Below are 27,674 nucleotides of genomic sequence, written 5' to 3'. Positions count from 1 at the left end.
ATGACTATTTGAGGAATTCTATTGAATATTTGCAGGATGCGATGGAATAATTTATTACTAAATATAAAATGCTTCGCCGTATTCGTCAAAGTAGTTTTATATGCTTTAATTAATAACTTATAAGTACAATGTAATTGTATATTTTGTATTTTTTTTTGTGATATTGTATATTTTGTGTTTTTGTTTTTGTGAAATTGTATATTTTGTTTTTTGTGAAACTTTATACAGGGTGTCTACCAGATCTAGTAAATGAAATTCCCTGATTTTTCCAGGTTTACCAGGTATAAAACTGAATTTTTCCAGGTTTTCTTTAACACAATTACGACATTCCACGAAACTGAAAAAACTGCATAACAATACATTTATGGGTTTCAAAGTATTTCAACTTACTTAAATTAGTAAAAATATTACCTTCTTCTAGACGTGGCCAAAGTGACTCAATTGATGGCAAATAAAACATGCTGCTACAAATATTTCACACATAAAAAACATTAGTAAAAGTAAGCTCCCGTCAATTTTGCAGTGACTCAACTTTTGCGTCTATAGCACTTGCTTCAGAACAAGCCAAATCCAACACTCGAGCCTTCTTAAACTGCAATGCCTTGATCTCCTTTTCAACTCTTCTTTTTTCTGCCTTCTTCTTGTCTGTAGCTTCCTTTTCTTTTTGTTTTGTTTGCAGGGCTTCCTTACGCCTACAACTAGCATTTCTTACATACTGTAACATGGACTTGATGATATCAACATGCTCTACACCTCCAGAACGTTGAACAAAGTCATACACTTGTCTTTGTGCAATCAGTGTTCCTTCCTGCAAGTTTTCAGTCAGCAGATTAGAATTCACTGAAAATCCTCTTTCTAATGATGCATTTCCATCATCATCCTCACAAACTTTAGAAGGCCTGTTTTGACAACTACTGTATGTGCCTTAAGAATGAGCATCCACAAGTGATCAAGGCGCCAATCTTCTCGAGAAAAAGACGAGAACAGTGCTTCAGAATCTTGCGAGGAACATACCAACTGATATGATCACTCAATGTTATCAGCTTCTTGTCCTGATAGCCACCTGTTTCGAAGACAACATTCTAAGCTGTACTTTACACGCTGTTTCCTCACACCCGAATTTAAAGCCATAGACGGACATAAGCACGAAATTCCTTTGGTAAGTTTGTACTTCACGGGACTTTTGTCTTGAAGTTTTTTTACCATAACCTTTGGACAAGTCCTAACATCATTTTTCAGTAACAGGACAGACTTTTTTGGTACTTTTTCTTTCTTGATGGCATGGCGTACTGCATAACCCAACTTGATATTGTTAGCAGTAAATAGATTTTCCTGGTTATCTACATCCAATCGAGATACATTGTGTTTTTCCCTAAAGCTCTTCAGTACCTCTGGTTTCACAAACTTTCCTGCCAAAGCTAATAAAATGTCTACCAGTGAATCATACAGAAAAGGTGACTTGATGTAAGTTTTTGGACATACGCCATTGCTAAGAACTTTTTCTGTTGAAGAAAAACTAATAAATAAAATAAATAAATAAAAATAAAAATACTCAAAAAAATATACAAAAAACACACAAAATTAAGCAAACAATTGCTGTTGTCAACAAGGATATGAACACCACAAAATATTCCGAAACAGGAATATGGTCAGCAAACAAAGAAAAAACAAAGAAAAATGTACTGTGTTTCCGTGCCATGTGCGTCTCTGCCTGAGGACGGGAGCAGATAGCAGTTCCCGAAACGTCGCTTGTTTCTGTTTAGGTAAAACTATTGTATTTGTTTGTTTTTTCGTTTTGTCATGTTTTTTGTCTCGCTTCAACTGTTGTGCTGAATTATTTTGGGTTTCAATATTTTTGTGTTGTCATCATTTGTGGGGATTTTTTCGTTCTCTTAGTACATTTTTCTTTGTTTTTTCTTTGTTTGCTGACCATATTCCTGTTTCGGAATATTTTGTGGTGTTCATATCCTTGTTGACAACAGCAATTGTTTGCTTAATTTTGTGTGTTTTTTGTATATTTTTTTGAGTATTTTTATTTTTATTTATTTATTTTATTTATTAGTTTTTCTTCAACAGAAAAAGTTCTTAGCAATGGCGTATGTCCAAAAACTTACATCAAGTCATGCACTCCCATTGCACAAATCTTTTAAAGATAACATACAGAAAAGGTGCCATGGGTGCTTCACTTTGGAACATTGTAAGAAACAATTCCAGCTCTGATGCCAAAGAGTGGAAGAATGTAAATTTTACTTCCAGAATATTATCTTCAAGAGCACTTTTCACTACTTTGAAAGATAGATGAAATAGAAACTTCACTAACAAATTTCTTTAGGTGGGGTAACGTTTTCATGGCACGCTCAGCAACTGCAGTATTTTCTAACCATCTGATTGCACAAAATTTCTTGGGAAAAAGCTCTGATCTAGTTATTCTAATGTAATCTGCCCTCCTTGCAGGTACATGCTTAAACAAAAAGTAACTGTGCCTCAAAAAACTAACAACGTCCCATTGAGTAGCAGAAATTCCAGTTTTTAAGCATCATGGACCGTATGAAGCCCACAACTATCAATTTCTAGCAACGATGGCGAATCTTCACCAAAAGTGTCTGTGATATGTATTTTCAAAGCTAACAAAAATGCCCAGTTTACGTTGGGGGCATCCATAATTGCTTAAAATTAAATGCACCGGTCGGTATAATCCGAACGCGACAAGCACATGCCGCAGCACGTACGTCAGCAGGATAACAGACCAGCTTGAACCAGTTTGTATCACGTGATTTAATGCCACTTCCGAATCCAATGGTAAATAAAAGAAAATGGACGTGGGAACTGTTAGTTATTTGCCATTCAAAAATAAAAATGGGAGGGGATACACTTGATACTACGTCAATGCAAGCTGATCAATAAACAAAAAAGTATTGCTAACTACAACCTACCAAACAAAAATTCCCTGATTTTTGAAAAAATTCCCTGATTTTTCCCTGATTATTCCCTGATTACAATATTCCCTGATTTTTCCAGGTTTTCCAGGTTTTCCAGGGTCAGTAGACACCCTGTTTATATGTATATATATACATAATTTTTTTTCCTATATGTATTTGACTTGTATCATACCCCAGAAATGGGGTCAAAGGATATGAAAATAAATAAAAATAAAAAAGTTTTATTAAAAATTACATGGCATGAAAGTGTAGTCACGCTTTTCTATTCTCGTCGAGTCGTGTATTATTATTTGACTTTAATTGATCACAAAGTAAATAAACGTATGCAATGTATATAAACTTAAATGTTCCTGCTTGAGAATATTTGTAAATAAGTGAATTTTAAAATTGCAAAACGAGTGTTATTATTACCTATAAAATGTGTGTTTTCCTGGAAGTTGTATCTGTGAATTTTTATTCGTAATACAGTGGACATATGCCGGGAATGAAATGCACTTCATACGACTTCAGACGTGGTTCTAATTCAATGAATACAATTGAATGTGAAAATAAATGTTACCCAATTAACCCTTCCTTATCTTACAAACATTTAGGTACTTATTATCTTCCTGCCACGCAAGTGCAAAACAAAAACAGCACTGGAATTATTCTGTTTCCCGTATCCAAGTTTATCCCTTGATCCTATCGGCATGACCATTTATGTATATGTTGGTCTTGTTTTACATTAGACTTTCTGTTTTATTTAGAATGTTGAAAAATCCTGTACATAACTCAAAATACCTAACATATCATGATACAAACAAATTATGTCAGGTCTTGTAAAAATGTATTTCTTTCGTATACATTTTAAAATCATAATTATTTCCCCAGTGAATATGTCTAATATCTCTCGACCTACTAAATTAAAACAGCAAGCATCCTATACCACAAACTAATTCCATGAGGATCGGATTAATTTGGATACGTGATACGAAACTATTAGTACAAAAATGAAACCTACACCAGTGAAATGAAAATCGACAAGTATTTTCCCGAAACAGGGTCTATATTATTTGATTATGAAATAAATTTATGAAAGAAATAAGTGTTCTCTAGCAAAAATGTCATCCTTATTTATTTGTTTGTATAGAATTACTTCGTTAGTTTTGGCTTAATATGTAACCTAACAAAATCATGAGTTTCAATACAAGAGTAAAGTTGAAAACACACGGTTTTGAATAGTAAATTGTAATTTTATGGTTTAATACAAGGCAGGTTTGACGTCGAAGTAGTTTTTGGTTAATTTAATTATATTTTTTGCAAGATAAAGTTCGCGGCATATTTCTTTACTGCAGCTGTAAACATTCCGAATCACAACACAAACAAACAGCTGACTAACATTCTACCAGAAAAACAAACTGTCTTGCAACAAAAGTTACCAAATTCTGGTTTATTTCATTACCAACACACCCATTATTACACCACACGCTTCGTCAGGTTCCGTTTAGCCAACCGCAGGCTGAGTATGGGTCATAATACACCCCTTGTTCGTTAACCGGAGGCTAGCCTAACCTGAGGGCTAGCTAACCTGAAGATTTAGCCAGAAGTCATATACCGGCCCTTAGAGCCTCTGGTTTGAACTGCACGATTGTTCTCACTCTAAATTAATTTTTTATTGATAGTACACAAATGTATGAAGGATGCTATACAACTGCTATATTGGAGAAAGTTCGCAAAGTGGATTTAAAAAAAAAAATTAAAACTCTGGTGTAAATTGCAGTAGTTGCGTGGAATGAATTTAAGGCTGTTGTTGTCCTAAGCTCTATGTTCCGTTCGGCAGGATAGAGCCGGCGGATATAGCTAACTTCATCTCAATGGTTTCAAATGCATTGCTGTTGTAACATAAGTTGCGGGGAATGCTTTCTCTTAGAGCAGGAAAGTAGGCCAAGCATTTATACTGATGGGAAAATGGTGGTGCAAATAAATAAATATGTTATTACAGAAATTCGCAAATCCCGGTTAAATAAAATTGAGGTTCTCCTGTAGCTTAAGACGATTGGTGCACGGTAAAAAACGGTCACAGGCCCGAAAACAATTAATTTTGTATCATATGATCATTAAAGAGTCTAGATACCTATGTGGGTGACCGTTACTATGTAGGGAGGTCAGGAGCTTAGTTCCAGCTCGTCAGTGGCGAGATGGCCTTCATACGGGAAGGGTGTCGCTGGCGGTCGCTCTGCGACCTGCCATCTAGCGGTAACTAACAGAACCTCGAAGGTTTTATCTCCCTCTCCCTCTAACACACAGCCGATACGGTTCTATCGTGCCCGGAGGAGGGGAAGGTTTAGCAGGTTTCTCTTTCACTCATCCTTCGCCATGGGGAGGCAGAATGGATTATTTATTTGTTCGCAACTGGGCACGTCATGTGGCTGAAAGCGCACATCTTCTCACTCAACTCGCTCGTTCTCTCACACTATTTCAATAAATCTTTCAAATCTTCAACATCAATACTTTAAACCATTGCGCTTCCTACGGATTAATTATATTGCATGCACGTGCCCGAATTCAGCTGCAAAAAAATAAAACGGGTAGTCAATTTTTTTTCTTCAAAAACCTTCCGAAATACTGTGTGTTAAAAAACATTCTGAAAGCCCATTTTTCTAGATAAATGGAAATTCTAAATCACCTACGCCACAAGGAAACATTATGCTTTAATATTATGTAAAGAAAACACCTCTTAGTTTTATAGTTATGTAAAGGTGGTGTGATATGTTTTAGATGTCGCACCATCTTATCATCCATGTAGAAGAGTTACCCGAAAAGCTAACAAGACTATTGCCATGGAAATGGAAATATGGTTAAGGAAATATTTTTCAAATGTTTGTAAACAGTAAACAACATATAAAAAATCTTATAACTGTAAAATTAAAATACAAACAACCCTATAGCAAATTTAATTTCAATATGAAAAAGTCTACAATAATGTTTACAAGAAACGAAATTGCAATAGCAATACAAAAATATAGCAATTTTGTTACATTGTTAACATATATATTATTTTTAATAAAGGCAATAAAAATGACATACTCAATATTTGGAATACAATAAATACCTTAAGCCCTACAGTGACGGCTGAGCGTTCATAGCCGACGGATGTGCGCGCGCGCGCTCCCCGGCTTTAATGTGTTATTATTTCTTCACTATCGTTAAGTTCGAGTTCCACTCATAATTGATTCATCGCTGCTTAATCTTTCCGACTTTCATGGGTTTTCATTACCCGATAATAATGATACGATCATTGAATTAGTTCCTGACACGGTTTCTAAAATGTTCAGATCGCCTACTAAAAAAGTGATTTCTAATTCGCCGGGAATATCTGAAAAAGCAAGTGAAAGTTCATCGAAGCAAAAATCATCTAGTGAAGCTTGGACGGTAAAACTTCTTGATCCCACCATGGAAGACTTAATCTCGGCCGTGAAATCTCTCAGTATGAAATTTGACGAGTTAAAAAGTGAGAATATGGTGTTAAAAACCCTTCTTATCGACTCTCGTAGTGAAACTGCAGAGATAAAAAATGAACTGCAACAGATCAAAACAGATCTTATCTTCTAAGACTGATTCTGTTAATTCATACAGTCAAGTAGTAAAAAAAGTCTCCTCAAACAAGAAACCTGCTTGTGTCGAATCATCCGGTGTATCTGGCAACAGTGCGCCCACCAGTGACCCACTTACAACTCAGCGTGTCTCCAATGACGTCATCAGAAAAAACAGTAAACATCTCGTCGACGAAGACGGCTTCACCGTAGTACAACATTCACGCAAGTCCACGAATAATGAAAACTCCGATAGAAAATCATCTAACACGGATCGTAAGAAAAATCCCTTGCAAATTGGCATCAGGAATGTTTCAACATTAAAAACAATTGCTAAACCTATTTACAAAAAAACAAAAGCTCTCTTTGTCACGCGTTTTGAGCCGTCTGTCACGGAACAAGAAGTCGTAGATTATATTTCCAACGAACTAAATCTCAAGCAAGTCAAAGTGGCCAAGCTCCGGACAAAGCATAATTCTTACGCCTCCTTCCATGTATCTGTTCTGGAAGAAGATTTTAGTAGAATTAATAATATTGTTTTTTGGCCCAGTGGCTGTTTAATCAGTCCTTTCTTTGGAAAACTGCATCAAGACCAAATTGTTAGTACTAATTCATCTCCTGAAGCTCTCGGTAATTCTACCCAATTACCTCCAAGTTCTTGCAGTACATCGTCACCTTTTATGCCAGCAACTTCTATGCCAGGGCCTGGAGGAGTGCTTCCTACTCACTTTCCAGTGAATGCCCAATCTTAATGAATGGGAAATTGCATATCAGAATGTTAGAGGACTTAGAACAAAATCCGTTGAATTCTTTGATAATCTTATTAATACTCAGTATGACATAATCTGTCTAACAGAAACTTGGTTCAACGAAAGATGTATCAACGCTCATTATTTCACCGATAATTATTCCATTTTTAGAACTGATAGGGATCCGCTACTCTCATCAATGGAACGTGGTGGCGGAGTGTTGATCGCAGTGAATAAACATAAATTCCCTTCTGTTCAGCTAATTCAATTATATGACTATCGTGGAGTAGAAGCCGTATGGATTAATATTAAAATTGCTTTTAATAAGTACTTAACATTGGGTAATATTTATCTTCCTCCAACTACATCACCTAATCTATTCACATTGTATTTTGAAGCTCTTGAACAAAAACTCGTTAATTCTCACGATAATGTGATTATCTTAGGTGACTTCAATGTACCTGGGATAGATTGGAAAGGTAATCACTATTTCAATATTGCTCGTGCACATGTCAGATCCAAGGCTCAGTGCCTACTTGATTTCATATCTAATTTGGATTTAATTCAGCACAACCTAATACAATCTTCCAATAACCTTCTAGATCTTTGTCTTTCTAATCTATCCCATTGTGTGGTTGAAAAAGCTGTTGAATCTCTGGTCAAAGAGGATATCTATCATCCTACCCTACTTATTAAACTACTTATTGAGGCGACCTCACACAATTTTACTCCAGATTCTATTTTCAGAAACTACAAAGCTGGTGATTACTTAAGCCTATATAACTCTCTAAAAACCCACAATTGGGATGAATATTATAACACCACTGATGTAGATGCTCTTGTAGACCAACTTACATCTTGTATCAGTGATAAAATCAATACTCACATTCCATTATCCACACGTAAGGCCTCTAAACATCCTTATTGGTTCTCTGGTGATTTAATTCATGCCTTAAAATCTAAAAAACACTTTCATAAACTCTATAAAAGAAACAATAATACTCAGTATTACCTTCTTTTCTCTAAATATAGAGCACTAGTTAAAAATCTTATTAAGCGTGATAAAACTAATTGGAATCGTAGTATCAATAATAAGGTTAAGAATAACCCTAAAAAATTCTGGAGATATGTCAATGTTATGAAAAATGGTTATAGTGAATCTCATTCTCTTAATGTCAATGGTGATATCTGTAATGATCCAGGTATTCTATCTAATGTCTTTGCTAAGTACTTTGCTAGTGTATATGTACCATCCACCAACCACCCTCGTATCATTGATCCCGATATTATTCACGATTCAATTCCTGTATCATTCTTATCAGAAAGCCAGGTCTTATGGGGAATTAAATCATTAAAACCAACTATGTCTACTGGTCCTGACGGTATACCAAATTTCATTATTAAAGGCTGCTCTTTTATTCTAATGCCTCTATTGTTGCATCTATTTAATACAAGTCTAAAATCACAAGTATTTCCCACTAAATGGAAAATAGCTAAGGTTATTCCCATATATAAAAAGGGTAGTAAACTCAGTGTATTTAATTATAGGCCTATATCATTATTAAATGGCTTTACTAAAATCTTTGAAAAAATAATATTTAAACATATTAACTTCCCAATAAACAACAGATTAGCTCCTAATCAGCATGGCTTTAGAAATAGTATGACAACTTCTACTAATCTCCTCTCATTTATTAATCCTATATACAATAAAGTTACAACAAGGGGGCAGGTTGATGCATGTTATTTTGATCTGGCTAAAGCCTTTGATACTGTCAATCACTCCATTTTACTAGCTAAACTTTCTAACTTCGGTCTCTGTAATAATTATATAACCTGGTTTACTAGTTACCTTAAAGATAGATGTTTCTTTGTTTCACTTAATAAAAACACTTCTACTTTATATCATGCTACTTCTGGTGTGCCTCAAGGGGGTACTTTATCTCCCTTATTATTCAATATTTATATCAATGATATTTTTAAAGCTCTTCATCATACTACTGGTTTTCTGTTTGCTGATGATCTTAAAATATCCAGAGAAATTTCCTCCTTAAATGACTGTCTGCTTCTTCAATCTGATATTACTGAAATTGATAATTGGTGTAAAATGAATTTAGTTTCACTTAACAAAGATAAAACAAAAATTATTTCTTTCACAAGGAAAATTCATCCAGTTAAATATGATTATTTTCTTGACAACTCAAAAATTTCCAAATCTCTTAGTATAAAAGATCTTGGTGTTATTCTTGACTCCAAACTATTCTTTCATCAACATGTTAATTCTTTAGTATCCTTTTCCCGTAGAACCTTATATTTAATAAATTATATAACTTACTATGCATCTAATATTGAATCCATTCTTACTCTTTATTTGTCCTTAGTTAGAAGTAAACTCGAATATTGCTCAGTTATCTGGAACAGTATTAACACCACCGATAGTGACAAAATTGAATCCATACAAAATAAATTTTTCAAAATAATTAGTTCTAGACACCATCAATTACCCAAATTAGAATCTCTTTCAAATCGTCGCATCCATCTGGATGCCCTGTTTGTGTTTAAGTGCTATAGTTCAAAAATTAATTGCTTATACTTACTTGATAACTCTGGTATTCGAGTCCCGCAGTTCAAAAGCCGCCTTTGATCCCTATTATGTTCCTTACACAATAATAATGATTTAATTTACAGACTTATCTCAAATTTCAATAAATATGAAAATTTTATTAAAAACTTTAAATTTTAATTTTTTTTGATTACCCTAATATCTTGAGTAATTTTATAATCCTGTTTATTCTTCCTATTCTAGATCATTTAGTTAAGATTATCTCAGTTGCTGTTTTGTTTTGTTTGTTATTGTGTCGTCTTTTATTATCCTGTGTATGTTGTATTTATTCACTTGTATGTGTCGTCTTTTATTATCCTGTTTATGTTGTATTTATTCGCTTGTATGTGTCGTGTTTCTATTACTTGTTCTGAGCACACCTCCATAGCTTTGGCTGTTGGTGTGCATGTCACAAATCCAATAAATAAATAAATAAATAAATAAATAATTGCTGCGATATTCACAATAAATGCTTTTCTTAAATATAGTAATTAAAAAACATCGTAAATAAATTATGAACATACATATTATGGTGAAGGAAAGTGGACACTATCACACTGAAAAATCTTAGAGGGTAGTTTTCCTCATCTTATTTCTTTCTTTGCATTTTTGGTCTTGTTCGTTAAAATATTTCATGTTCAAATACTTGATACGCATATACGTTCTTGTCCTGACAAAACAGTATATAACTTCTTCTGGATATTTATTTTCAGTAGTTCCGCACATAATTTTAGTCAGTGATTCAAAAATCCGATCTTTTTTGCACAAATTGTTGCCATGAACATTATCAAAACACATTTCAGCGATCTTTATTAATTCAAAAAATTTATTAGTGGGACATTTTAAGTTACCCTTTGATTGTACATGTATCCAGCTATCGTCCTCCGAATTGAAATCCGTAGAGCCAAGGTCAGGATATTTATTTCTGAAACGGTGAGCTATATAGCCAGAAACATATTTCAGCCCTTCAAGATAAATTTCATCACTTGAAAGGGGCCTGGCCTCTAAATCTAAGTCTATTTCTTCCATGTCAGCAAGATCTATTTCATTTAAAGGTGATTTCTCTTGAAATGTCTTTGTAAAATGCATTTCCTTGCACAAAAGTAGTTCTGTACTTTCATTCTGATAAGCACTACCCTGTTCCATTTCATTTGACGAAAAATCACTTACCAAACACATTTCGTCTGTCTTCTCATCCGTGTTTTTCCGTTCAGCAAAAACTGTTGCAGAATGTTTTCACAATATGTAGTTTATAATTCTGTATTTAAAGTCAATGGGCGACAGATGCGTATTTTGATGTCCCATACCTCTAATATACGGAAGAAAAAAAAACACTAACACATCTTGGTTCAGTTTAACTGTTAACAAATATTTAGGTTAACAGGTCTTATACATATTTTCGAGTGTTTTTCTGACTGAGTTATACTGGATATTAATTAAATTGATCGCTGATATGTATACTTTTAAAGAAAATTTTGGATTTATCATTTTATGTGAACTCTAATGCGTTAAAAAGTGTAAAGCAACACTACACACAGGTAGTGATGTCTAGTGCACTGCCCTATGCACATTAATTAACAAAAAAATAAAATAAAATATTAATTACTGATAAACAATACCTAGATGTCGTGATACAAGTAACACATGCTTATCCGATATTTATCTAAATTAGAATACGAAAGAGGAAGACAAAATAATTAACTGATTTTAAGACTGATTTATTACTTGCACACGAATAAACAAATACCACGTATCCCTCAATACAGTAATTCCTTTTGACCAAAATATCACTCCGATTTTTTTTAACTATCGTTGCCAGGTACATGGGCACGACTTCGCAAATGTCAATGTTTCACGTAGAGTTCTAAAATGGATTTACGGTTCGAAAAATTCACTAACTCATAAATTAAATCAATTGTCCGATAAAACATAAGACCTATAGACTCAAGACCACTAAGATAGTTGTGAATTGTATGTTCATATGATTGTGCCATTAATAATACTAAGAGGCTAAATAATTTACTAAATATAATATTTAATAGCGGCTGGTTTTAGTTTATCCCAACAACATCAACAAGGTCATAATATCAATCAGCAATGTTAAAAAGTTGCAGGGCGTCAGTACAACGTTAGTGATAGAGTAATAACAAAATGGCCATACCTAGACTAATGATATCTTCTGATGTTAATAACTTTAAAATCGCGTATTCCCGTTCGCAACTTAACATACCATCAGCAGTCTCATGATAACCTTTTTATACATACTATTATTACCGCACACGTAACATAACTTATGGTAGGCCCGCGTCAGGAACGTCCTGGCGCGGAGCTGCACGCACCAAAACGGCCAAAACCAAGCTTCTTTTTAGTAGCAACTTTTACAACAATAGGCTCGAGGCACTTTTTGAAAGTTCCGCCGAAACCTCGGGCAATTTCAGGTCGTGAAAAACGTAATTCAAAAAGCCGCAATCACTTAATAATTACATACAGAAAAGCCCAAACGTCTGTAACAATGTCAGAAATATAGTTCAAAACCCAAAATAAATTAAACATATAAATTTAAATAACGTAGCACAGAATAATAATAATATTAAGGTTTCAGTGTTCTGTGCAATGTAATATTACAAAAGGACATTTGTAATTAGTGTGCCCGGCATTCTGGCATCGCTAGCTAACATTTTCAATTTTTATTTATTTCATATAACGAGAATAGCCTAGTGTTGATTTGATGTTCTAAATGAATTTTAATAAATATAAAATCTATTTTTTTAATTAAATTTAGATCTGTCATTCTAGTGTGCATATAGCATACCCTAACTAACCGGAATACACAACTGATATTCTATGCTGTCAAAACATATTAATCTGGAGGGTAAAAATTTATTCATATGTGTAAACAACCACCAAAAAGAATAATCACCCTGTCAGTATTCAACTTCAAATCAAAACATAACCGCTAAAAAGAATTTCGCTGTACGAATTTTTCTCTACGGAGACAATTTCCTTGCTTGAGCGAAGATACTCCACTATGAAGCGCGACCTTGACAGAGCCTCCTCTCTCGTCCTCCCTCTACACCCCATTCTTCCCCCTCCCCTCCCGCAGGCAGGGCCAGCCGGCCGGAGCTCCGCCGGACTACCTGGTTCCGACAAGCACCGCCCCTCAGCGCCACGTCGCGGGGACATTCTTCCCGGCGGCGAGAGTTTTACACGCAGCACTAGAACTGTCACTCCAGAGGGCGTGTTTTCAGTCGGAGTATCAAAAAAAAAAAAAGGATATGACAATATATACATAACTCAATAGTGTTCTGCCAAATATGTTTTTATTTTCATTTAAATTTATTCTTTAAATCGCTCCTGAAGTAGTCCAGCAGTGATCAATGGAAATTGTCAATATTAAACTCTAAACTGTAATTTTGACGATGAAAATTTTTTCTTCTTACTTTTATAGGTGCAGAAACTTATTCGTACACTCGTTTCTTGAACTATACTTAAGTTTAACATAATTATGTGTTTTCTAAATAATTCTGGCTTGGAATAAAAATAAATGCATTTAAAATGACATAACTCAGTAAAAAAAGTTTATTAAAAAAGATTCTAGGTATATTATGTCTTAAAAAGAAGCATCAAAAATAAATATGTACAGTTGAATTAGTTTTGTCGTAATATTTTCCATGCACCAATCGCCTTAAAGCTGGAATCACAATGCCCCAACGGTTTCGATACGACAGGCCCGACAAACTGTCGTGCAGCATCTCAGCACGACAGATTTAAAAGCGTAGGGTCACAATACCACGACAAAAATAACACAACGATTTACAATTTGGCCTTCGGCAAATCGTGCCAAGCTAAATACTTCAATTAAAATGCATTATAGAATGCGCTTAAAACAAAGTAGGCTCTTTTATTTATTATTGACAGTTGAAGTGCAAAAAAACATTTAGTCGTCTGCGCTATGAAGTAAGGTTAAGTTGATTCGTAAAACAAAGAGTAGTTTATTATAGATACAAGGAAACAAGATAAAGATATGTCAGTGGGGGACAGAAAAATACTCCTGATGTTAGCTGTGCGAAGAATTAAAAAGAAACGAAATGTTAAAAGATGGTGGGCAAGGCCAATTTTTGCTGAAAGACATATTTTTGAAGATGAAATTTCACTTTTCAGCAAAACAATTTACCAAGTAGGTAAATATTTTTTAAATTTAGTTCTGTACTGTTTCCTTTCCGTTGCCATTTTTTTTCTGTCGGGCAGCCCGACACGACGAAATGAGAAATATAATCTATTCCTTGCGGGCCGTCGGGGTGCGTATTTTGTCGGGCTGATGTCACGGCGAGCTTGTATTTCATTGGCTATTGAACTTGTCGGGCCTGTCGTGTCGGGGCATTGTGATTCCAGCATAAGAATTATATATAGGTACTAGGGGTGAGCCGATCACCACATTTGCCGATCATGCCGATGCCAGAAATGTGGTACCGATCATGCCGATTGTTTGACCGATTAGTGCTTTTTTTAAGTTGGTTGTAAAATATGCTCCAAATTACTTAAGTTAAATAATTTTACTTGAACCTACTCATTACTGAATACCCTAAACAAATAGGTTACATATATTTATGTCACAAACTTTTGATTTATACACTGATTATTAGTTGTTCCCATTAACTAATCTGGAAATCTATTAATCCCTTTAACAAAATCTATAACACACTGTTGACCAACTAATCATCATCGTCACACCATTCGAAAATGAATGTTTGTTTACATTTTTCCGCTTTTTGGCGCGATTTAAAATGCCTTCTGCTTGATATTAAGACGCTGTTCCAACTATATGCCAGCGCCCCCGGCTGACGTGGTATGGCCACTCACGTAAGGCTGTTCCAAACACGTTCGCCACCGTTCGCCCAATCATCTGCTTGCTTTTGTATTTATCAGGTGTCGCTGTTCTAAGCTGACGTCAGTGCCCTGAGCGGTGTGCGTAGGCTTTAAAACTTCGCCTGTTTGTCTTATCTATCCAAACATTATGCCGGAAAGGAAAATAAACGCCGTAGTTTTACGTATTTTTACAGTATATTTTTGAGTTTAACATTATAACGTGAGCATGTGTAAGCTTTTGTTTGCTTTAGTGCATTTATGACTAATGTTCTGTGGCGGCCATGTTGCGGTGTTTGTTTACCAGTGACGAGACAAGTATTTTACCCAGTATTTAAATTTCACTTAAAAACACTGCAATTTCGCGTTTTAATACTAAATTTCGTGTAAAAATGCTGTGTTATGGCGATTTCTTGAAAAAACTGTATTTTACGGTGATTTCGCGTTTATCGTCGTTTAATCGCGATCGCGAAAAGAACAGGCCCCTATGCATGACTTATTAAATGGTTTGGTGTGCTTTTGTTTACTCTTTTTTAACAAACGTACTTTTCATGAATATGTTAATTTTTTAACAATAACTTTACTTAATTTTTTTTTCTGCAGAAAAGATTAAAACACGTAGGTAACGTAATTGTTACTTAAAAACGTCAAGCAACAGTTCTGAAGCAAAAAATATGTCGGCGCTTTTGTGTTACGTAGAGATTATTATTGTCTTCAGAAAGCGGTAATCGGCAAAAAGGATCAGCATGCATGAAGCCGATCATGCAAATGACAAAAATGACCAAAATTGGCAGATCTTAATAATCGACAATCGGCATTGGCTCACCCCTAATAGGTACATCGAATTTCAATATTTTCTTACATTAGGAAGGAAATGTATTTTGTAAACTTACAAAAGCAATGTTAGAATCGGTCACGGTTGATCTAAAACCATTGTATTCTGAATCCTACGATTATAGTGAAATCAATGGAACCGACCAATTCCGGAATCGGAATCGACCCATCACTAATTAACACCCATTTCATTATACTTATTAAACTTCAGTTGAAAATATTTATACAACAAGAAAAACACAGGAAATATAGAGATAAAATTGACCAAAATAACATTTAAAAAATGATTGGAGTCCATGCATGACAGAAGTGAAACTTCTTGCTTTTATATTATATAGGAAACACAATTATCTTTGGCTGAGGTTGCAGACCACAAAAAATATATTTATATATATATATATAAAAGTATGCAAGTATGCAAGTCTGCTGCATCATTTCTTCCTCTTCCCTGCTGTCTCCTCCTCCACCGGTTTCTCCACCACGTACCTAACTATTCCCTTCATGCGATCCGGATTTTCATAACGCTGGAAAATTGTAGCCCCCTTAGCAAAGATGTTTCAATTCAAAATATTATGATGATGATTGATGATGATGATTGATGATGATTGATGGATGATGGATGATGATGGATGATGATGGATGATGATGATTGATGGATGATGGTTGATGAATGATGATTGATGGATGATGAATGATTTTGGATGATGATGGATTATTATGGATGATGATGGATGATGAATGATGATGGATTATTATGGATGATGATGGATGATGGATGATGATGGATGATGATGGATGATGAATGATGATGGATGATGATGGATGATGAATGATGGATGATGATTGATGATGAATGATGATGGATGATTGATGGATGATGATGATGGATGATGACGGATGATGGATGATGGATGATGATGGATGATGAATGATGATGACTGATGGATGATGAATGATGTATGATGATGTATGATGAATGATGATGGATGATAAATGATGACTGATGGATGATGATGAATGATGGATGATTGATGGATGATGATGGATGATGGATGATGATTGAATGATGATGGATGATGATGATTGATGGATGATGATGATGGAGATGGCGTGCGAGCTCAGGGAGAACTCACGTTATCGTCGTTGCTGCAGTCGTCGGAGCTGGAGTGGCGGCCGAGCGGCGTGGGGCTGGGCGCGGCCCGGTGGCGACGCAGGCTGCGCGGGCCCTCGGGCGGCCGGCACAGCTGGATGGGGTCTGCAACACGGCACCCCGTCACGCCCCTCGCCTCGCCGCCCTCCCGGCCACGGGGACTAGCTAGCACTGCAAGCTACTTCAGGGGCCTGCATCGTCAGGGGCCTGCATTCGTGTCAGTCTGGTGCTTCTAGCGCGGTATCGCCTCTAAGCGCTCACTGATTCGCAGTCTTCACATGTGCACGAGATCCGAGCAGAAACCCATAACTTCACATGATGGGGGGAAAATGCAGATAAAGGCAAACGCAAGTAATCTCGAGTGCTTTCAAGAACCTCTACAGGATATGTTTCATGTCTAAAAATTAAGAAAACTAAATACAGTGAACTCTCCATTTAGCGATTCTCCCTATAACGATACTTTCTCTATAACGATTTATATTGACATTAACGTTTGGTCTACCATAAGAACAACATATTTTTTCTCTCTAAATAACGATATCGTTCACTCTCTATAACGATGTATTTACTTAGAACACTAATCAAAATACAGTAAAACATTACGATAAAACCAAATTTCCAGTCGTACCACTTGACGAGCGATCGCCAGTTGGACTCAAGGTCAATGCCCGTAACCGGTTATTTCCAGTGTTTAGGCGAGGGGGTGGTCGAGTCCATTAGTCGGCGCGGGGGTGGGAGGTCAGTGGCGGGCGAGGGGGTGGTCGAGTCCACTAATCGGCACGGGGGTGGCAGTTCAGTGGTGGGGAAGTTGAGCGCGCGCCAAGCAGCTCAGTCAGTTTACTCAGTTAGCCACGTCACGCCTGGCTGTTCATATCGGAGCTGTTTTTGTACACCTTACTGCACCGTGTAAGTTAATGAGTGTTTTATCAGTTTTATTCTAACCATTATGCTACCAAGAAAGCGGAAAGTGCTCACCGTGGATGAAAAAGTGTCATTAGTTAAAGCAATTGAAAATGGTGAAAAACAAACTGATGTTGTGCGGCGAACGGGGCTTTCCCAATCGACTGTGGCTACCATTTGGAAGGATAGGCGCAAGTGGCTTGACGCAGATGTGCATGGGGATAAAAAGAAAATGCGAAAACCTCAGTATGAAGACTTAGATCGTGCTATTCTGCAGTGGTTTCAACAGCAACGCATAAATAACATACCGCTCTCTGGACCTTTGATAAAAATGAAAGCTGAGTTTTATGCAACAGAGCTTGGCATTCCTGATTTTAAGGCTTCTGAAGGTTGGCTGAGCAAGTGGAAGCAGCGCCACAACATTAATTATGGACAGATCAACGGGGAGGCTCGTGACGTCGATAGGAACACTACAGATGGCTGGCTAGAAAAGGTATGGCCTGATCTTAAGGCTCGTTATTCAGCCGAAAACATTTTTAATGCTGATGAGACGGGTCTATTTTACAAGTTGACACCAAACAAAACTTTAAAATTCAAATCAGAAAAGTGTATTGGAGGAAAGTTGTCAAAAGAAAGAATTACAGTTTTGGTAGCGGCCAATATGACAGGATCGGTAAAGAGAAAACTTTTGGTGATTGGCAAATCTAGAAACCCGCGTTGTTTAAAAAACATCAAGCGTCTGCCTGTCACCTACAAGTCAAACAAAAGTGCTTGGATGACGTCTCAAATTTTTGAAGAGGAGTTGAGAAAATGGGATTCTGAGTTGAAGGGGAACAAAATCTTGCTTTTGGTGGACAACTGCCCTGCACATCCAATGATTGAAAACCTCGAAAACATAGAACTCTGCTTCTTACCTGCCAACACCACAAGTGTCCTTCAGCCCATGGACCAAAGTGTTATCAAAAGTTTGAAAAGTCATTATAGGCGCAGGCTTTTAATGGAACTCGTCGAGTCTAATGGGAATTTCAAACCTATGATCCTAGACGCCATACAAATGGTCAGTAGGGCATGGGCAGAGGTAACGGATAAGACCATAAGACATTCCTTCAAGCATGCAGGATGGCTGAAAGATCCCGAGCCAGCAGATGATGAAGATGACTTGCCTTTGGCCGTTTGGGTTCAGCAGCTGGAGCTTCCTACAACATTTTCAGAAGAGGAGCTTCTGGATTTTGAAAACATCGATGGGCAAGTGGCTACAGCAGCGGGTGTTACAGACGAAGACATCCTGAATTCTGTTCGTGTTGATGAAGATAGTGATCAGGAAAACATTGATCCAGAGGAGGAGCCTGAACCAGAACCGGTCCCAACTCCAAAAGAGGCATTGGAGGCTGCTAAAGTACTGAGAAGATTCTTTACTCACCAAGATGATCCTGTGGCTACGGAAGATGTCGGTCGTTTAGAAGATAAAGTGAGGTCATTGCTGTGGAAAACTAAAAAAAGGCAAACGACGCTAAAAGACTTCTTCCAATAAACTGTATGAACTGTATGTCTTGTTGTGTTATGTACTATGTACGTATTTTGACATTCTAAATACAGAGTACTACATATGTACTAATGATTGTATACACTGTATCATTGTATCATTTCATATACATATGTAATTTACTACTACATATGTACATATGTGTGTTTGTGGACAATGTAAATATAGTACTGTATATTGTATTTATACTGTTTAATATGGTGTTTTATTTCAGCACACTACTCCATCCAAGATTTAAAAATAGGTTTCTCTCTGTATAACAATCTTTCTCTATAACGATGAAAATCGCTGGTCCCTTGGATATCGTTATAGGGAGAGTCCACTGTATGTAAAAAGAATCACAAATCCAAACTAAGCATATTCTTTAATAATAATTGTAAGCCTGGATGTACAGTGGACTATCGATTATCCAAAACGATTTGGGACTACTAGGAGTGTTCAAATAACACACCTGCGCGAATATCAGTTTATATTATGCAAAGCAAACATCAAATCAAATTTTTAAAATATTCGCAAATCCAAATCAGATTGCATATATTTTTCTCAGTAAGGCTGTATTACACCTATTTTTATAAAATACTAGAATGATGTAAAAAAATTTATATTTTAACTTTTGTAATGATCACAAAATCATTTGGGCACTATGTTAAACACTATTCAATGGAAATGATAAAATAAACATGCATAGAATTAATTTTAAGCATTCTAAAAGACGACCTGAGTACCACCTTTACATTTCTTTAAATAACCAACTTTATTCACACAAAAAAACACACACACAAAATGCATAATATGTGAAACGAAGATTTTCCACATTTCAAAAACAAGAATGCTAAGGCATCTTAATATGTCACAAAGTATGTACTAAAAAAATTATTACAATAATTTTTGTAAAATTCACATTAAAATTTGTGATAAAAATGGGCTACTCCATTATTGAAAAAAAAAAAAAAAAAGCAATAAAATATAAAAAAAATAATCTACAAACACTTTCTTGTTGCTACAGACAGCACATTAGTACGTAGGCCTCAGACATATATGGATATTATCTACTAGCACTCTAAAAGAAAGAAATTGACATCCAAATAATTTCTTTTTGAAATTTCCTAGCTGTTTTACAACTCTATTACTTATTGTGCGACATGTATTCTAAATTGGTGTTGTTACTTCGAATGTTAACAAATGTAGGAAGTGTTTTGTGTGAAGTATACATTAGGAAATGTTTAACAGTGATTGGAATGTCAAAAGCACCTTGCGAAAATTGCTGTGGGGAGGGGGGGGGGGGAGGAAAGAGGTTTCCTTGTATTAACATGACTAATATCACCAACTTAAACAACTCTTTAATTTAGTTATGATTATCTGCACTTCTGAAAGCAGCTTCAAATAAAACAAATAGCAAATTTCCTGGCAAAGTAAAATTGAATATTAAAAAGAGCATCTGTTTGATTCACTTAGTCGAACCTGCAAATAGGCTTATCGGCTAACTAGTTTTTTGGATAACTTATTATTTATAAAAAAATTTGTACCAGTGTCATAAAAACATTACAAATAAAATCAGAGGAACACCAATATTAAACAGATACTATTTATATTTTGTAATCACATGCCTTATAAATATATACCACACATAAAAGAGTTAAAGCACATCAAAGAATGCATACATTACGGGAAAATAAGTCAAAAATTATCTGACTATAGAGCTGTGACTGTTTTTTTTGCAAACTACCATTTTCCACAGAAAAAAGGTTAATCAGAACAATATACGTAGTATGTCTATAAAGAATGTCCCAGTAATAAATTTTAATAGTATTAACTGTAAGCGTTAGAGTTCTGGTTGAAGGTCACAATTAAACAGTAACTCAAATAGTTTTAGATAAGCACATTTACGAGTACTGCAATTTACTAAGAGTGAATCTGTAATTTCAGTTCAATGTGCATTTCGTTGGAAGTTTAATTCTAGTCCCTAAGTGGCAAAAACACACGCCAAATGTATAGGCGATTCGAATTGACAATTATTTTGTAAAGGGTAAAGCAGGGACCACTAAAAGTGTCTGTACAGAATGTTGACAGTGTCAAAATAACTCACGTGCGTAGTGCCGAGAAATCTGTTTGGAAAGCAAGTCTTGAACTTCAGTTGCCAAAGTCGACAGCGTGGAAGGTTTTAAGAACACGTTTACACATGTGTCCATACTGGTTACATTTGCTACATGCTTCAAAGCTATGGTGCACGTGGTAACTTTTGCACTTCAAGTGTTTGAGCGGGAAGATGTCTTTCTTGATCATGTGGCGTTAAGCGATGAGTCAAATTTTCATCTAAGTGGGAAGGTAAATACCCATGATGCTCGTACCTGGGGGCCAGAACAGCCTCATGAACTTGTAGACCATAATTAAACGTTTCCTGCACACTGTCCCGAAGTCAAGTGAACGGACCATTTTGTTTTTCTGAAGCTACCGAAACAGGGGTGGCTTGTCGGGATATGTTGAGACAACGGCTCTTTCCCCAATCAGTAGAAGGTGAATCTGTAAAATTTCTTGGGCAACAGGATGAACCCCTCCCTCAGCAAAAGAGCTACAAACACAGATGATATAAGAAGTGAACATAAAGACAATAAATTATTCTTTAGTTTTTGACAAAAATTTGATTTAGGTATACAGTAAACTCCCTATTATCCCGCGCATGCTACGAAAAAATACAGCACATATGTAAAACTGTATTTTATCACAAGCGAGCAAATTTGAACTCTACTGACGAGTGTATTGTGTGCAGTGTACAGCAAAACGCCACAGGCCTTCTAGGAACTCATGCAGTAGGCTGGCATGCGTTGCTATTTTTGTCTCTGTTCCGCTTTGTTTCTAATCGTATGGTTGACCACTTTTATGTTTACTTTACTGAAATGTATTTTATGTTAAATATTCATTAAAATACAAAAAAATTTAGCATCATTTAAAAAATTTTTTAGTGTTAGTTGTATCTTTTACTGCACATAAATTTTTAGGTTTTTAAGTTGAAATTAATGTTTCCCATTTTCGAGTAACAGGCGATTTTCCTAATGGCGGTTTGCCTAAACATGAATTCGTTACGGCGATTTGCCTAAAGTCATTTCGCCTAAAGGTGTTTTGCCTAACGGTGTTTTGCCTAACTCTGATTTGCCTAATAGCGTTTTGCCTAACGGTGATTTGCCTAACAGTGATTTGCCTGACGGCAATTTGCCTAAAATTAGGCAAAACGCCTTTAGGCAAAACGACACATGCCCCCATTTACGGCTCTTTTGCGGATCATCCGCGGTGACCGGGAGCGTGCTGTACCTGGGGCGACGGAGGCGTGGCCCAGCCTGCGGAGCGGCTTGAGCTTGCGGTCGACGCTGGGCGGTCCGGGCACCGGCGAGGGCGACGGCTCCGAGGTGACGGAGGCAGAGTCCGAGGTGCGGCGGCCCGGCTTCAGGCCGCGGTCCACCGCGGGGGCGTGCGGGCTGGGCAGGTTCGAGTACACCGCGCCGCCCGCGCTCGACGTCTCCGACAGGGGCGAGGGGGGCGGCTCCCCGTCGGCGAACTCGTAGCAGAAGACGCGGCCGGCGCCGGGGGCGGCGTTGCTGTAGCAGTGGGGCGCCGGGTGGCTTCGCGGGCAGTCGTAGGTCCCGTCCGCGGCGCCGGGCGAGGGGGAGGGGGGCTCGCTGCCCGGGCGCTGGGGCTTGGGGGGCCGGGGGGGCGCCGCCGAGTCCACGATGGTGAGCCGGCCGAAGCGACGCATCACGCTCCACGAGCCCAGGTCCTCGCAGCCCGCGGGGAAGGTGTCCCAGTTGACGGCCGGCACGGGCGAGGGCGAGGGCGCCGCGGGCGGCAGCAGTTTGCGCGGGGCGTCGTAGAACTCGGGGCGCGCCGCGGGCGGCCCCGTGCCGTTGGCCACGTGCTTGTTGAAGTCGCTGAGGCCGCCGGGGCTGGACAGCGGCATGCCCGAGATGCACTCGCTGATGGGGATGTAGGGCCCCGACACGGAGCTGGCGGGCGACGTGGGCGGGGAGTCCTCCCGGGGCGCCGGGGCCTCCGCCTCCCCGTTCTCCGCCCCGTTGTCTGCTCGCAACAAGCACAAGCCCGCCGCTCACTGCTACATCGCTTCACTGCGTACACGTTCGACACTTTATGCACACAACATTAGTTCATCTTTACATCTGTTCAGTAGCTAAATATACAGAACTTGACTCTATAAACAAACCTCTGTACTTGACTTGAGGAGGTGGTGGATGGCAAGAAAGCTGGCAATCGTATCGCGAAAGGGCAGTTTCCCGGGTGAGGGCCAGGCAGAGGTCCCGGGAACAGTTCATTTAAGGTGTTTGCTCCACAGCGGCCGTCGGTTCGCTCGCCTTATTCCCACACAGGCATTCAAGTTTAATCAATGTACCCTTTCCTTTCGATACAACTGTCTCCCTTGTATCACGTGCCAGAAATACATGCAAGTGTATTGGTGTTAAAACCACTACTCCAAACTCCTTGTTGTGACCATGAGAAAAAAAGTGACCAAGTTTCTTGTAATAGCAACACTATGTCCCTTTTGACATATAGTTATTGTTTTCATAGACTTACGTAAAAAATTCCACATTTATTGTTGTTTAAAAGCAGTAATTTTTTTTAATCATTGGGGACATTTACTCCATTTTTAAATTCTTTTACTGTCAGATCAGAAATGACTGATTTGCAATAGTAATAGACAAAGCGTGATTGTTTGAGTCTCAGTATCTTGTTCTTAGTAAGTCTGCTGTGCATAATCTAGATTATTATTTAATATTAACGCGACATGTTCAAATTCTCGACATTTCAAGTGATTTGAATTTCATGACATTAAAAATCATTAAAACCAAACTTATGTTGCATATTTTTACTTTCATGGTTAGCTGTTTGGGTACCGCTGATTACATTTTAGAGGAGAACACTTATAAATTACTAAAACAACTGAAAATATTTAGGTTAAAGGTTAATGCTAATCCTACTTCATAAGTTAACTAATATTTATATGGAATAAATTTATTTAAATTTAATTACAAGTCAAAAAAGTTAAAAACACTCACGTAAATAAATTTGTATTAAAGAAATCAGAATTACGTAATGACGTAGTCATTAATATTGACTTATTACTTCCGAAATTTCAGCTGTGCAATTCATTTAGGGCAACTCAAGTGATTCCTTTATATTGTAATGTATTAAAATTGTCCAGGGTTTTCGAAATCTAATTCTATGACTTCACAGTGGGGACTCCGTGCAGGCTTCTCTTTTATTCGCCACACGGGTGCGCTCCTGACGTGCAGATAGGGCAAATTATTTCTGTCGTTTAGAGGAGTCTCTTTAAATCAAATTGAAATTTCCGACACTCCCCCCGACGCTCAAGGTCTGTGCGAAGCGACTGTCTTACGTTTCTTCGTACCTTGTTGACTGAACGATTACTTTCTCTTATGTAAAGTGAGTTCCTAAATTGTCAGTGTAAATATTTTTATAGAACTTAGTCTTAAGTTATTTTTTAATTAATTTTTAAATCCTTAGGATAAGTATTCAAGTATGAAGTCATACCCACAAAATTGCTGTATGGGAATGAAATCACACGACCCAGTGAGTAATAGAATTTCCTCTTGCTGCACTGAGTTGCTCTACCAGAACCCAATTAGAACCTCTACCCCCTCCCCTACAAACCAAATAAGGAGTTAATACTTTTTCACTACATATATTTATTTTTTTTAAAACCCCATGTTGCTTATAATATGCAGATATTGTTATTCTGTCAAAAAAAAAAAGGTGACTTGAAAAGTTTACTAAGAGAACAATGGTACAGTAGTTATTAGATTATTAGCTAGTATGTGCCGGAAAGTTCTATGTCTTACGGCACACACAACATGAGGCAGTTATGTCAGAGAGCCACTCAGAGCCAAACTGTTTTTCTGGTGAGAAGCTAAGAGCATGGACTTGTAGTATGCAATAATGATAGGCACCCAGTAGCCAGCAGTGGGTTAGAAAAAGAAGTTCCTCCTTCGCGTTAGTTTCCTATCATTGGTGCAAAACTTGCATTTTTGTTGGCAAAACTGGTTCCAGTCTTGCATGGGAAGTGGACCTACGCAAGGGGCACTACACCAATTTGTTCAAGTTACAGCAAATCCAGAGTTGCACTGGACAGACAGCTACAATGCTCATTACAGTTAAATTCTGTGACTCTGTGACTCAGCAGTTCTAAGATTAAGCAGTTGAAAAGAATAAACTGAGAATAACTTTCCAAAAACATGGAACGGCAATCAACGACTGCCTCGAACTTGGCAGAGAGAAAATTCAAAGTTATAGAAATGGCGATTTAAGAAAGTCATGTTTCAGAGCGTATTTTTGTTTTATGTAATATAAGAATGAGTGAGAACTGGCGACACAATAACAGCTATGGAATTCATCAAAACTTTGATGTAATAAATCATTCGACTGTTGAACATTTTCTTTTCAATGACAAACGAGCTGGTTTTGTGATCTCTGATGGTAAAAGGAAGTATATCTTCATTTAAATTATTACACTATTCAAGAGAATAAGCAAAGTTATTAAAGAGGAAAATTCTGCATAAATTTTAATGGTGTTTAAGTAAAATATTTTGAGGAAAAAAAAACCATGTGAAAATATAAAGGAAAGGCATGCTTCAATGAGTAATTCTTAGTAACTAAGATGAGATAGAGACATCTGACCTTGGAGGTGAATATAAATAACATGACAATGTTCTTATCAGATGTGAGTGCCAGATAGATTTGCAAGCAATCTACTGTGTCTCACAGGATTAGATTAGGAAGACTTTAACAAGTATTTTGATCTCGTGAAATGGAGTTTTCTCGCATTAGGTGAAGTAACCTCAAGTACAACAGTTGTACTTTTTGTAAAATGTATGTGTGTATATAAATTATTTATTGACCCCTAATGACCTCACTTTGGTGACAGACACAACTGTAAGACTTTTCACTAGATTGTTCAATTACTAGTTTTATTATGCGAAGCCAATATCAAATCGACAAAGCTGTATTACACTTATTTTGTAAAATATATGATTCAAGTAAAAAAAATTAATGTTTGGAATGTCTGAACTGATTAAGTGATTAACTAAGTGGGCTTTATGTATAACACCATTCAATAAAAATTACAAAATAAATTTGCATGATATTAACATTAAGCATTCATAAAAGTTACTGAAGTGCCCATTTTTCAAAGTTTTGAATAACCAACATTATTCAAGCAAAACATATACAAAAAAAAAGAGAATAAAAACCTAAATATTTTCATAAGCGAATGTTTTAAAGCCTTGCAACAAATGTGAAGCTCTGTATCAACCAAAACTTTAATTTAAACGAATAGCAAATTTCCTGGCGAAATCAAATATAATATTAAAAAGAGCTTCAATAAAATCACTTAGTCAAAGCTTCATACAGGCCTACTGTTCACTTGAAGGACATCTTAAAATACTACACAACTGGCAACATTACTTCACCGAAATATTAGCAACATTACGACTTTGATGAATACATATAAGTTACACAGAATAAAAACCTCAATTAGAATCCTAGTTATGAATAACACCTTCATTTTAAACAAATGGCAGCTAAACATTGGAAGATATACATTGTAATGAAAATATATTTTTAAGAAATATGAATATAGCTAAACATGAGGAGTAATCTCAATACATGCAATATTAAAATGTGAATTAATGAATAAATAAATTTACATCTTAACGACTTAAAGACACCGGGGTGGATACGATGAGGGTTAATGAGATGTAATGAATGGGTGGTGGCATGGGCGTCGCAACCGGGAGGGGGGGGGGGACACACGTCCGTCCGTCCCCCAATAATAAAAGTCTTCAATTTCATCCCCTCCAACAATATATTTAGTTTCGTGGTTATATTATTAATATGATTTCTGTGATACAACCCATATGTTGCGCATGGTGCATTTAGTCCAATCGTGGTAATGTGAGCACTGTGTTTTTACAAATTTGTTCTCTGTAAATATTTATTATAAAAAAATATATTATATATTGCAACCAACTATAATTAGAATATTTAGGAAAGAAAAATGCCTAAAAACCACCTTTTGGAACCTTCAAACCTTAAATTTTCGCGGGGGAGCACCCCCGGACTCCCCGCTTTTTTCCCAGGGGATGGATATTCCTCAACAACTAAATCAATTGCAGTCCCCCCCCCCCCCCAAAAAAATATATCCATGCGACGCCCATGGGTGGTGGTACCGGGAACACTCCTATAAAACCCACCGGCTGTGTCCGACCATCTCGGCCCCAACCCAACATCACCTGAGAAGTCACTGCAGGAACGTACCTTCATCCTCCTTGTAGGCCTTCAGACCGCACACATGGCACACGTACTCCACCCACTTGTTCATGTCGTCCTCGGACTCCGCCGCCAGGTAGTATATCCTCTTGGGCGTCTTCACGTCGAACATGTGCTGGTACTTCTGCTTGTTGTTCTCGAACCTGAGGCCGGCGTCCACCTGCAACCAGCCA

The 27,674-nt window shown here is 37.1% G+C and overlaps 1 protein-coding gene across 1 annotated transcript in view; it reads right to left on the bottom strand.

Moving 5' to 3' along the window:
* The window catches only part of LOC134540843 (GRB2-associated-binding protein 2), a 77,977-nt gene that overhangs the window by 29,789 nt on the left and 20,514 nt on the right, over window positions 1–27,674 (bottom strand). Inside the window, exons 3-5 of the mRNA XM_063383830.1 lie at window positions 27,490–27,661; window positions 22,459–23,220; window positions 16,693–16,814 (exon numbers count right to left, since the gene is read on the bottom strand). Coding sequence (XP_063239900.1) covers window positions 16,693–16,814; window positions 22,459–23,220; window positions 27,490–27,661 — 1,056 coding nt within the window. The remainder of the gene's footprint in view (window positions 1–16,692; window positions 16,815–22,458; window positions 23,221–27,489; window positions 27,662–27,674) is intronic.

The sequence above is a fragment of the Bacillus rossius genome, chromosome 17 (assembly GCF_032445375.1).
Source record: "Bacillus rossius redtenbacheri isolate Brsri chromosome 17, Brsri_v3, whole genome shotgun sequence".
Taxonomy (NCBI): Eukaryota; Metazoa; Arthropoda; class Insecta; order Phasmatodea; family Bacillidae; genus Bacillus; species Bacillus rossius.
This window is presented reverse-complemented; position numbering and strand designations above follow the sequence as displayed.